The 13,692-nt window shown below is 37.6% G+C and overlaps 1 protein-coding gene across 1 annotated transcript; it reads left to right on the top strand.

Annotated features, from left to right (window-relative positions):
- The first annotated feature begins 4,508 nt into the window (after nt 1-4,508).
- ap3s2 (adaptor related protein complex 3 subunit sigma 2) lies at nt 4,509-13,602 on the top strand. The gene is made up of 6 exons (XM_004539749.4): nt 4,509-4,702; nt 6,490-6,581; nt 7,069-7,180; nt 9,840-9,911; nt 11,058-11,165; nt 12,601-13,602. The coding sequence occupies exons 1-6, from the start codon at nt 4,634-4,636 to the stop codon at nt 12,724-12,726; spliced, it is 579 nt and encodes a 192-aa protein (XP_004539806.1). The 5' UTR covers nt 4,509-4,633; the 3' UTR covers nt 12,727-13,602.
- Nucleotides 13,603-13,692: the final 90 nt, after the last annotated feature.

The raw sequence follows: 13,692 nt of genomic DNA, 5'->3' as shown, positions 1-13,692 counted from the left end.
GTTAATGCTTGCAAACTACAGCTAATTAAAATGTAGGATATTATCTCAGTTTGTGTTATGGGAAGACAAATACTGTGCAGTCCCACCTGAACCAGGACACCTGCTCGCCCTAAACAACATGGAGGTTTATTGAGCTGTACTCAAAGAAATGGGATTACCTTGAGGTACATGCCTCACTTCCCATTCATACATTCTGCATTGAAACTTCAACAACAAAAAGTTAAAAAAAAAACCCTCTTTCGTTGTTTGTTTTTTGAAGGAGTTTAGATTTTTATGCAACTTGTTTAAAGAATGCTACTCGAGATGATCAGAGCATGAGAAGTGCACAGGCATTAGTCCCAGAAGCATATAGTATTATACAAAGACAATGCAGCAAAAAATCAGAACTTACTTGAAACACTTATGCCTCTCCTAAAGTTCTGGTACCCACTGAAGCTGACTCAGAGAAAACTGTGAAGACAGGTGGGTTCTGAAGAGGTTTTGTCATTTGCCTTTTGGACTTTGGTCCACTCACTCCTGGTCTTCTTTCTGTCCTGAATAATTTCCTTCTGTGTGTCCTTTTTCACAGCTTGGCTTACTCGTGTCCTGCTTATGATGTTAAAGCTTGTGATATCCTTTTTTCCTCTGTCACCCTCACCTGTTAAATCTGTGCTGGAGCAGATGGATAGTTTGAAAGTGGCTTAGCATCCCGTGAATAGAAACATTATGCAGCAGCACTGTCACTTGGACACCTTTGTGTGACGGAGCAGTATCTAGGGAAGCAGCTGCAAGGATGTCTCAGGGGTATTTCATCATCAGCAGTGTCCTCGTGCATAAACAAAGTCACAAGCCTTGGAGTTTCAGGTTGTAGTTCAAGGGATTTTCCGATCAGTGTTTTTGACCTTGGTTTATGATTTCTCTCTCATTGGTAATATTAGAATTAAGAAAATCTGTTGTTATTCTCATTGAAACATTTATGGGGACTGTTTTTCTTATGTGTTGCAGCAATGTAAAACACAACTGATTGCATTTGGTCTCTTCCTGAAACTAAAATAAGAAATCTTTATTTATACCTTTTGGTTGCTCCCAAACTGATCACTTCATCTCTTGTCTTGTTTGTATGTTTTAACAAAGTATAACAAAGGAATTATTTTATTTTATATTAAGCTCATTTCATTCTGGAGGAAAGGTGATGAAGCAAAGGATACCTGTAAGTATTCTGCCCAATCCCAAAGTCCATGATTGTGGATGTTAAGGTGATTTCCTGGTAAATAAGTAAGTAAGGACTTTTAGGTTTTCCCCACTGTCAAATTATAGAGTGAAAGCTAGTGTGCAATGAGTTGCCGTGTTAGAGGATTGTGCATAAGGATAGGGTGAGATGGAGGCAGATGATCTGCTGCGGCAACCCTTATTGGAAGAAGCTGAAAGAAGAAGAAAAAAGGTGGCTATTAATATTTTGAGCCCTTTTGGGGTATTTTCTATATGCATGCATTCCTGGAAACTATAGATTTATCCACTGTTAATATAGGGAAAGACCATAAAAAGGTATTAAATATATCTCTAGAAGGAGAATCTGCATATTACAAGAAAAAAGTCTTTATATAAAACTGCAAACACATGCACCTGTTTGTTTTAAAATTAACCAGCTTCTAGTGGCTGTATGAGCACGTAAAATGCATGTTGGTTTAGTCATTCTTAGATATGTTGAAAGTGTCGCCCTTAGAAACCTAAAGTAAAGAGGGGTTTTTTTTTAACATTGAGCATGTGATGTATTTAAATTGTATATTGGACATAGACACCTTGATGCCACCCAAAACCTTCTGTAAATCCTTCTGTGAAAATATACCTCTTGGTGCTTTAAAATTGGATGTCATGAACACAGTCTGTGTTTCACTTTTATCAAGAACACCGCACACCTGAGGAACTTGTAGTATCAACATGTATATAGGCTTACCCTACCTCCCTAACATGAATATTATGTTGTATCCAGTAAGATTTTAAACTAGCTAGAGTCCATAAATTTATCAGGAAAGTTTTTTCTGAGATCATATATCAATGGACTTAAAGCAGAGGTCTCAAACTTGCAGCCTGTATATTGACGTGAAGAAATATATAGCAATTTGGCACTTCAAGTTACCTTTTTAAGGAGGATTTGTTCGATGCTGAGTGCAATGCTGAAGTAAGTTCTTTAAAAAGCAAAAATATGAGCACAGTACAAACATGTTGAGGGATTGGCCGTGTTAGTTCAGTGAGAGTTATTTGTAAAGAAAACAATTTTCACTAGTAGTCAAAAACCAATGTGTACACACATGTCTGCATTTTTTTGTTAAATAAGAACAAAATTATAGCATAAGTGCTGCCACGTGTCTGACCAGAAAGAGAGTGAATGGAAAAAATTGCATTCACGTTTACAGTTTTGTCTTGTTATACAAGATTTGAAATTTAAAAAATCACAAAACAAACCCCAAAACAAAACACTACACACAGAACAGATCCAACACGGAAGCGAAATGTACGTGGCAATAACTTATTACAAAGGGTGAAACCGTGAAAACACTAGTGCGAAGAGAGAGAAAACAGGATTAGTACAAATATTTAGCGAGAGCAACCCCCCCCCAAAACAAAACACGCGGCATTATTTTTTGTACTCCGTGAACACTAAAGTGGACCCCCAATGAGATGAAAGTGCCAGCAGTGCCCCACGGCTCACTTAAGTTTGAGACCTCTCATTTAAAGGGCTCTGTACAGCTGGACTTCTTTTTGGAAATCAGAGTTTCCCCTCTGGTGGGCAATATATAGATTGCAGGCTGACGGCTTTAAAATTCAGGCCTGGTCTACCCGCATCTGTTACATGGAGTCATGCAGTACAATTCGTTATCTAACCCAAACTAATTTAATTTGAATACGTAATCCTTGTCAAACTAAATGAAAACTAAACAATGGATTCAAAATATGCAAAATGAAACACTTTTTTTGAAGATACAACTTGAGATATAAGCTTAATGTCATCTTACAATGACAGCTTTTCTTTATGGAAACATATTTTATAGTAGATGATTAAAACCTCCAAGTGTACTAGAAATGTTTAAATACCCTAAAGAAAAACTCAGCAACTTCTTATTTTTTCTCGGCAGAAAAAAATAAAAGACAAAAAAACATCTTCAAAGCATGCTAACATGCCATCTTTCACCATTTTTCCATTTGGGCAATTAAATTTTCCTGTTTGGCACACATGTGTTAATTGTTGAGAACTTTTGCTACAATATTACATAATTTGGGTCTTGATCCGGTTTTTTGACCACCCACTGTAGATCAAAGGAAAAAGAGTTTCCAAGGCAGTGTGAAGCAGCTGACCCAAGTACAAAGGTTCCAATAATTAACATGGTGCCTCAGCTGATGGTGCATTAGTCACGAAGACCCGAAAATTACATAATGTGTCAGGTGGATAGCCTCACAAAGTGAAAAGTATAGACCACCACTGTGAAGACTGAGGACTGGGTATACTTACTGGAATAAAATTTGAATCCCAAGAAACCTTTGGCTGTCTGATAGGAAGCCAAAAACTGCAGACATATTTAAGCAAGAAGAAATTAATATCTGATTTTATGTGGGTTTTAGAGGTTTTTGTTTATGTTTTTAAGCACTTTTGGCTAAGGCTTACTAAAGTTATGAAAGTGATTTTACAAAATACACTCACTGGCCACTTCATTAGGTGCACATACATTTGCCTTTACAACTGCCTTCATTCTTTATGGCATAGGTTCAACAATGTGCTGAAAACAATCCTCTGATATTTTGGTCCATAATGACATGATGCCAGATTTATCAGCTGCACGTACATAATGTGAATCTCTTGTTCCAACACATCCCAAATGTATTCTATTGAATTAAGATCTCATCATGTTCAAGAAACCAGTTTAACAGGATTTAAGGATTTGTGATATGGCACATTATTCTGCAGAAAGTAACTATCAGATGATGAGCAAACTGTGGGCACAATGGTCAGCAACAATACTCAGGTAGGCTTTGCCATTTGTTCATTTGTTACCAAAGTGTGCCAGGAAAATCTCCCACACCATTACACCATCAGCAGCCTGAACTGTTAATACAAACCAGTATGGAGCCATGCTTTCATGTTGCTTACACCAAATTCTGACCCTATTATCTAAATGTCACGGCAGAAACTGAGATACAACAGGGAACTTGTTTCAAATCTTCTGTTTTCCAGTTTTGGTATGCCACTGACAGTTATAGCCTCAGTTTCCTGTTCTTACACAACTGGAATGGCACCCAGTGTGGTCTTCTGCTGTTTTAAGGTTTAATGTGATGTGCATTCAGACCTGGTTTTGTTGTATATTAGTTTAGCTTTCAGCCATAAATCAGCAACACTACAACAAACGTACTTGCTCAGGTTTTTGGTTTATTGACGTTAATTATTTCTTGGATAGCCTGTATGGCAGACAGACCCAGAACGAAAATCTATGCGGAACCTTTTGTCATGAGCGGGTCTGGCTGACCGCTGCGGTGCAACCGGATGTAGCTGAACGAGAGATCCGGTTGCAGGGAGCTCGGAAGCTAACGTCGAGCAGAGAGTCAAAATCGTAACATTTTGAGAATTTTCCACGCTGTACTTTGATAACGCCAAAGAACAGAGATGATTAAAGCCATATTAATTTTTAACAACCACGGGAAGCCGCGGCTGATCAGATTCTATCAGTATTTTGTGAGTATTGTAGCAAATACTGCTGAAACAATTTGTTTACCTTACAATCTGTATTTGATTAGCGTTTGTGACCTTTCGTGTAATGAGCAGCACCACATATATTTCAGAGATCCTGACATATTATGAGATATTTTCCTGTAGCCAAGTAAAACTATTAGCGGATCACGTGAGCAAGAAAGGGAACAAACTTGGAGCTCAGTCACTCTTCAGTTTTACTTCCTTTCTATTAAACTAGACCTCTCTCTATATAAAAGTATATAGGCGTTATATAATGAAGGAGCAGCTATCTGTGAAGATAAATCCACTTAAATCGTACATATGTATGTATTAGCCGGACTATCTGTCCTGAAATCACTGACTTTGCTTCATCCTTGTCTGTTTAATTACATAACATACAACATAAATAAATGGTTTTACCAGGAGAACTCTTTTATCATAGTTATCAAAACTCATTTAAAAATGGCGGCTGTGCTTCAGTGACTGCAGATTTGTCTGTAAGTAGGTTTATTTAATTTGTTTACTGTATAATAGAAATCAAGTAGACTTGCCTCTAAAACATATGATGTGGGTTTATATCATCTTATATATTTTTATTTATAAATATAAAAATTATGACAGTATGGAGTGTACTTTAGTCATGGGAAAGGAATTAGGATTTTATTATGCCCAGTGTATACAAGTCATTGCTTATTTATCTGGTGTCATTTACCCTAACATCATTTTGCTAATATGTGCTAATATCACAAAAAATAATATCTTAAACACACGATGTAGACTAAAGGCAACAGGTGTATATGTGTGTAAGCAGTGTGTAGGATGTAAGCTATACACTTAGAGGGATCTTTCCGTATCTACAGTTTGTATTCCATTCAAGTGTTTCTTGGATGCAAAGTGGTTTTAAAGAAAGTAACCAATTAACTCTAAGTAGGCTTGCATGCAAATTTTATATAAAGTCAGCAAGCACAAGGCTTAGGTGATTTGTCTTAGGTTCATATTCCTATTTTAAGGTTCATAATTCAATTAAAATGTATCTATATAATGACAATTTACAGCATCAGGCAGCTCAAGACACTTCATACTGCAAGGTAAAGACCCCAACGTTAAGACAATTCCTATTAGTAAGCGCTTGGCAACACTGGGAAGAGGGCGATCACTTTTAACATTTAAATGACATCAAAGTTGCTGACAGCTGCAGGGAACACGAGGAATAAAGTTACTCCTCATGATCTATTTACTTACTGATGTACATAAGAGAATGAACCTCAGTGAGCTATCAGGTTACTGAGGTTCACAGGCTTTTCCTGGAGTGATGACATTATTTTAGAGAAAATTGATTAGTCAGTGTGAGGTAGTTTTGTGTGTGTTCATGAGTTATTACAAAGTGAGCCACCTTCCTATCAGGTTTTAACCCCACAGGGGTTAAAACCTGAAGTTACCTGGCTAAATCCCTAATCCTTCCATGAAGTGTAGGCCTCTGCTCCACTCTTTAAACCAACTGATGGCATCTCTAAATAGTCATGTGCATTTTTTTTCTCCATTATTTTATATTGATAAAACTTATTGTATAGGACAGCAAATATATCAAATCTGTGATGGAGCAATATTGGCTAACCGATATATTGTTCAGGTCCTACTGTAGAGGTTTTACTTCTTAACGTGGTTAAAAATAAGTAAAAGTCTAAGTAATGCGTTATTGGCAAATATATTTAGACTTTTTAAAATTAATTTCTATTTATTTATTTTGACAATTATGGAGTTAATGGAGTTTGTAACGTATTTGCTTGCAGGCGGAGGACATGCAGCAGCAGATCATTCGGGAGACTTTTCATTTGGTATCTAAAAGAGATGACAACGTCTGCAACTTCTTGGAGGGTGGAAGGTAAGTCAGGTGTTCTTTTATGCAATTCTGTTTGTATCACAGGTTACAATAAAACAAATCCTCTATATATGCATGTGTGTACTCTAAGTACAGCTATAAATGATAAGGTTGTTACTGCTTAGCTAGGCACAGCTGTCACAAAAGCTGGTTTAATAGATCTCTGTCAGAGTGTCTTGATACATGCTCACCTGGGATCTCTGTCAGAGGCAGAGAGGCACACTTGTTGTTTGACTAGTTGTGTGTTGTAACATTTTAATTCGACAAATACTAACTGTTGTAAATCCTGAGCCAGGTTTGGGCATTCTGACATTACTTTACAGCAGCTGTGGATGCAGTGGTCTAGCTTTAACCACTAGATGGAGACAAATATTCAAAAGTCTCCATCATATCTTTCAAGTGAATTAACAGAAAACAAGTTTAGTCTATTTCAGAATGAAGCTACTCCTGAATGCCTTTTGAAGTTGTTCTTTTTTTAATCTCCTTTCAGTCTCATTGGTGGCTCTGACTACAAGCTGATTTACCGACACTACGCCACTCTATACTTTGTTTTTTGTGTCGACTCATCGGAGAGCGAGCTCGGCATATTGGACCTGATCCAGGTCAGCTGCTCTTTTGTTGAATGGCTCTTTGGAAATATTTGACATGGAATCACACAACCACTACACCAGGCTTGTAAAGCAGACACTTGACCCTGGAGCAAAAAGTACAATTGCAGGGTGTCTACTGGTCCTTAAATACACAAATATCCATTAAAGGCCTTAGGAGTATTAACTCTCAAGCATTCAAACTATTCTAGTTACAAAAATGACCAGGTGGGATCATTCGTCAGTTTCTGTTTCTGTTTAGAATACATATGTTCTTTTCCTTATCTATAATATATATTCTAAAATATTCTAAAAAATTAATTCTGGTTTTCAGTCATAAGGGTAAGAGTTATCAGTGTTGAATACTGTGCCATGAGACTTGAGGTGGGTTCTGGCAGGTTTATAAGAGGTGCCAAATTTAACGAATTATCATTTTATCTTCACACGGACAATTTCCAGCTTAGGTGAAATGATGAATGATAGCTGTGAGTGTGTTATGTAAAACAATCTAGTAATGGATGGGAAGAAGTAAATATCGCTTTTCTTCACATTTAAACTATCAACACATGTGACTAATTGGTGTTTTATTGTGAAAATACTGACTGCAAGAAAGATGAAAACAAATTAGTTGCGACTGTGTTTCAACCAGTTTGCTTCTTTGGTGAGTCAATCAGTGAAAACTCAGTCAAAAGCCTGAAAGAATAATATTGAAGATTTTTAAACCGAAATGACAAAGTCAAAACCTAAAACAACTTAGGCCAATAAAATAAATGCAATGTAACAAAACAGCTTGGACGGGTAAAAATTACACAAATAACAGATCTCACTTTAATAGAAAATTAAACAAACAAACAAAAAAGAAAAAGCCAAGAGAACACTGATTTAAAATCTTAATGTGTTCTTATCGCGTCCATTGTCACTGGTCTGTTAAATTAGTCACCTAGGTATGCAGTCTGCTTCTACAAACATTTGTGAAAAAATTTGTGAAAAAAGTTGCCAACTCTCTGCAGAGTCTGTCGCTGCAGACCTCCAAACTAAATGTGGCCTTCAGATTAACTCAAGAACAGTGCACAGGGAGCTTCAACGAATGGGTTTCTGTGTCTGAGCAGGTGCATATATGCCTTACATCACCAAGTGCAATGCAAAGCATTGGATGGAGTGGTGTAAAGACTAGACTAGACTGGACTAGAGCAGTGGAGGTGTGTTGTCTTTTGTGACAAATCATGCTTCTCTGTCTGGCAATCTGATAGATGAGTCTGGGTTTGGCGGTTTCCAGGAGAACGGTCCTTGTCTGACTGCACTTTGCCAAGTGTAAAGGTAGACACACGGGTGGGTGGGGGTGTTTATCGTGCAGGGTTGTTTTTCAGGAGTTGGGCACGGCCTCTGAGTTCCAGTGAAACAAACTGTTAATCCTTTGGCATACCAAGATGTTTTGGACAATTCCATGCTCCTAACTTTGTGGGAACAGTTTGGGGATTGCCACTTCCTGTTCCAACATGACTGCACCTAATAGAACACCTCCGAGATTAGAGTGGAGACTGTGAGCCAGACCTTCTTGTCCAACATCAGCGTCTGACCTCACAAATGCACATGTGGAAAAATCGTCAAAAAGTCCCATAAACACACTCCTTAACCTTGTGGAAAGCCTCCCAGAAGAGTTGAAGCTGTTGTAGCTGCAAAGAATGGGCTGACATAAAATTAAACCCTATGGATTAAGAATGGGATTTCACTCAAGTTCATATGAATGTGAAGGCAGACAAATGAATACTTTTGGCAACAAGGTGTATGATACAAGAAAGAGCCTACTGAGTGAAATCTTACAAATAAATCCCTCTGTTATTATACCTCTATCAGCAGAGTTGAAACAGATGTGAGAGGTGAGAGGCACAGTTATTTGGATGACCTCAGCTAATGGATGAATCCAAACACTGTGTTGATCCAAACTGAATTCAAGCAGAAATGATTCGAGGAAATTCTTTCAGCATCTATTGCAAGCATGGATGCATTCCAGCAGCTAACAGAGAAACATTTTTTTGCAGTGAGGTGTTTAGGATTATGCCACTTTTCAATCAGAACTGGTGTATCCACATTTTATCTTATCACTCAGATTACTGTTCCGTTCAGCCGAAAAGTGTTGAAGTTTGGGAATGCGTCTGTGAAAACACACTGTACAACACTCACTGTTCTCTGTGTTCTCAGTATTCTAAGATGCTGCTGCTTTAACAATAAATGGCTTAACATGATTGCGTTATTTTGTTTACATCCAAGATTAATGAACAAATTTGGACAATGTTTATAAACTGAACCATTTAAAAACAAATTCCTTTTGCTGTATTTTAAACTGACATCAGTAAATTTTCACTTTTTTATGTCTTAAATTTCCTTTGGTGGTTGTGTTAAAGAAGTAACTTGTTAAAAAGAAAGCCTGTTATCTCAGATACAGGCTGTACAGACCTCTCAACAACATTACTACGCAAAGTGCTGATGCACTCACTTTGATTCGGGCTGACATCTGGCTTCACAGCTTTATTGTCCCTTTGGGAAATTTGGAAGTTGTTCTACATTTGGCCTGTGACCATCTTAACTGTATGTACTTAATCAGCACTCAGACAGTAATACAAATCTGTTATTGAAAATATTTCCCGTTTTGACCCCATTGTTCTCTTCACTGCAGGTGTTTGTGGAAACGTTGGATAAATGCTTCGAAAATGTCTGTGAACTAGACCTCATATTCCACATGGATAAGGTAAGTGGGGGATAGGGATGCATTTCTGTAGAGCTGCAAGTATTAGTTGAATAATTGCTCAATAAAACGAAATGTGTCAGTAAATGTTTTCAGCTTTCCAAATGTGCGAATGTGATTTCTGGCAGTTTTTTGGCAAAAAGAGCCGTCTCAATTTTCAAGAATTTTAAAGACAGTGATATAAAATGTTTAAAAAAAGCACTGGTCAGGCACAGCTTAGTGGGTCTGTCTTGTATTAAAAGCACAGAGTAAGAGTAGGCTTCCATATCGGAGCAACATACACTGGTGTTTCGAACTTGTGGGAAACTGTCCATAAATATTTGAATGTGACATTAACATGCTGCCATTACAGAATAAACGCTGTCTTGATATTGACGGTAAAGCTGTAGCAGAATAATTGTGTAGGAGCTGTATTCATGGACAGCTTTTTTCTTTTTACCCATTCAATGAAAAGGTTGAGATAAAAGGGAACTTTGTGTTTATGACTGCACTGTAGGCCTGACCCTCAGGTAATGTGCAGTCTATTAGTCTTAGCTGTGCAGCCAGATGCTTTTTTGGAACAGCCTCTTTACTTAACCTTTTCACCTCAGAAATTAATGATTGCATTTCAAATAATATATATCACAGTACATAATAAAGATTTTTAAAACTGTGTGCAGGGCTTCTTTAGAATTGAAGATGTGTGTATGTGCTTCAGGCTACATTTAAATCTGTTTTTCTCTTCTTCTGAGCCTAGCTAGATGTGTTGCTGGAAACTAATCAGACACATCCCCGGCCATCTTGATTGAATTTTCCCAGCAGGAAATGGATGTCATGTGGTGTTGTTAGGTTTGGCCTAAGGAATTTTCCCAAAGTGAAACCTGGAAGTATTTCTTCTTGAAAGAAAAACATGTTCTTGTACATCTCTGGAGGATAGACGCAACTAACCTACATGGCATTGTAAAAATGTCATTGATACTTACTGTCAGGGGTTTAAAAGAGGCTGACAGATTTGCAGTAGAAGACAGTTTTATGCTGCTGTAAGCATTTTGTGCCCACAGGAATTCAAACATCTGAAGGTTGTGATGGAAAGCTGCTTTGCTTTCCAACTAAACTGCATGCATTTCAGCATTGCTTAGTTTTAATTGCCGTGCTTTGCTCTTTCTGCAGGTCCATTACATTTTGCAGGAGGTGGTGATGGGAGGGATGGTGCTGGAGACTAACATGAATGAGATTGTAGCTCAGGTGGAGGTGCAGAACCGCATGGAGAAGTCAGAGGTCAGATCCGTTCTGTTAAAGGAGCGCACTTGAGGGTTATTGCATGTTTTAGCTTGAAAACAGAAACTCTTGTGAACCCCTAAAATTAATCCTTCATAATAACTTTGGTAATTGAACTTTAAGTAATAATGATTTACTGTTAGCATAGAATGAATTACAAGTAATTGATTTGCAAACCTTCTATAAACATTAATTGATGGTTCTTGTAAAGTTACACTTGCTGATTATGAAACTTTGTAAATGTTTAATGTAAACATGATTTAAATGGTTGTTTTAGAACCAAAACTGATGTTTATAATACTGGAATTTGTAAGTAGGCAAGTAGCGGTGTTGCATTGTTGTGAGAGTTGGCGTACTGTTTTGGTCACCATTCAGAAATTGTGGTTTAGTTGCAATATCTCTTGTCACAATGTGTTGGAAAATGATGCACCAAGGGCGTCTAAATGTGTGTGTTTATTTAACTAATTTTTAGAATAAGAGCACTGTGAGCACTCACTTGACTAAAGAGACTATTTGCACTGAGCGTCCACTCATAATACTAAGAAGTTAGTCTTACTGTAATATACGAAACCTCTTTTTCTGCAAACTCACCCTACATGATCAGGAGTTGTGCAACCAAAATTAGCACACGTGCATATCTTAAGCCCCTGAAGTATCTATATTAGACATTATGATCTTATCATGTTGCATCCAATTTTAGGTTAAAATGACTCATTTGTAGTGTTTTTGCACCTATAACACCTTATAAATAATTTTAATTTCACGACAATAACAATAATCGAATTTATATTAAAAAACCTGAATGTTGCCTGATGTGTTATGACATCATCGCATTGCTAACAGCCCACTACCAGCTGGCTAAAATCCTACACCAGATGGCACGGGTATGTACAAGTAGACAGAAATATAACTCCTATACAAGGTAAGATTACGTCTGCTTTAAGATTAGCTTTTCAGATTAAGATGACCTTACTTTAAAAATGCTTCATGTAAAGGTGCACCACAAATAAAACTACTGTAAACAAAAGGAGATTTTACACAGCACACTTGCAGCGATTTGTATTTCCTTGGGTATTGAGCAAATCGTCTCACCGAGCCAAAACAGGACCGTAGCAGTTCAGTTAGACTTTGAAATGGTCAAGAATAGCCCTTTATTGTCATTGTACATGTACACGAAATTATGGGAATCAAAGCGTGAACACAGTGTCAGTCTGACTGAATGAGGTTAATGAGGTTCTCATTCAGTCACATGATCCTTTCATAGTAAAGTCTATATACACAACATGTGTAACTTAACACTGTTGCAGTTTTACTACAGGATTTCCCCCCGCAGATGCTTAGACTTGTGCCATTACAGCAGTATTAAAGATGAAACGTGATGATTCCACACACGAAGCCTTTAAAGGTGTTTTCTGTGCCATGTTTCTCTGGGCAGGGAGGTCTGTCAGCGGCTCCAGCTCGTGCTGTCTCTGCTGTGAAGAACATGAACCTGCCCGAGATTCCCCGCAACATCAACATTGGAGACATCAATATCAAAGTGCCGAGCCTCTCCCCATTCTGAACAGCTTTCCCGCTGAGCTCTGCGGGGCTGGTGCACTACTGATATAGTCCTTCTCCACCCAGCTCTCTGGTCAAAACTGAGAACACTGTTTTGTTTATTTTTAATAAATGTACCACAAAACCACATAAGTTTACTTTCACCTTTATTCCTGTATGTATGGGAGGTAAACTGTAAGTGATATTTGATGTCTGTTGTATCCATGTTACAGATTATTTGAAGGATTTGCACAATGATATAAGGTTTGATTCTAGAAAGCATTACGCGTGCTGTTATTATATAGGTACTATTGTTTGTGGGGATTTTGGGGCCACCCGATTTACCTTCCTTTTCTAAAGGATAAATAAATGATGTCTTAGCCATGTGTATTTTTCTACACAGCTCTCCCAAATCTGTTTTCAAAGCATTCCCTCCTTTCTGGATTGAGTTTCTGGACTACATTCAGTTCACTGAAATATGATCTTAGGCTTCTGTTTCTGGCAAACTTATTGGTTCTTGCCACTTATCCAATTTCTCTTGTTTTTATTTTCCATCTCCTTTATATATTTTCCCCCTGATGTCTTTGCGATTTGTGACTAATGGTGTCATTCTCCAGGGTGCAGAACATGCAAATGATGTTTGATTATGCCCAAATTTTTAATGTGCTACTGCAAGATCTTGCCAAAATCTGTTAGGAGAGACAGCAGAGTGCAATGACTATAACCATTTTTGGCTCATTGAAATGTTTGTATAAAGTATATTTGTGTCTCTTTGGCTGTATTTAGTGGTCAGGTATGTTCAAATTAAGACTTTTATTATGAAATCCTTTTTAGGAAGGAAATGTGTCCTGGTGTCAAAGACCTTTCTTGCGAAGGTAAATTAAATGAATGAAAATTGAAATCCCTGTGGCTGTGCTTTATTCGGTTTGCATATAACAAACCTTGAGTTTTTCGTGGATATTAGCAGGTAAGCTGAGGCACTGGGGCTGGG

The sequence above is a fragment of the Maylandia zebra genome, linkage group LG1, assembly GCF_041146795.1.
Source record: "Maylandia zebra isolate NMK-2024a linkage group LG1, Mzebra_GT3a, whole genome shotgun sequence".
Lineage (NCBI taxonomy): Eukaryota > Metazoa > Chordata > Actinopteri > Cichliformes > Cichlidae > Maylandia > Maylandia zebra.
This window is presented reverse-complemented; position numbering and strand designations above follow the sequence as displayed.

What these genes read in the sequence shown, in the direction of transcription:
- ap3s2 (XM_004539749.4), top strand. Translation starts at nt 4,634, where the DNA reads ATGATTAAAGCCATATTAATTTTTAACAACCACGGGAAGCCGCGGCTG. An exon ending in GCATATTGGACCTGATCCAG is followed by an intron (nt 7,181 to 9,839) that starts GTCAGCTGCTCT and finishes TCTTCACTGCAG; the next exon opens with GTGTTTGTGGAAACGTTGGA. An exon ending in TCATATTCCACATGGATAAG is followed by an intron (nt 9,912 to 11,057) that starts GTAAGTGGGGGA and finishes CTCTTTCTGCAG; the next exon opens with GTCCATTACATTTTGCAGGA.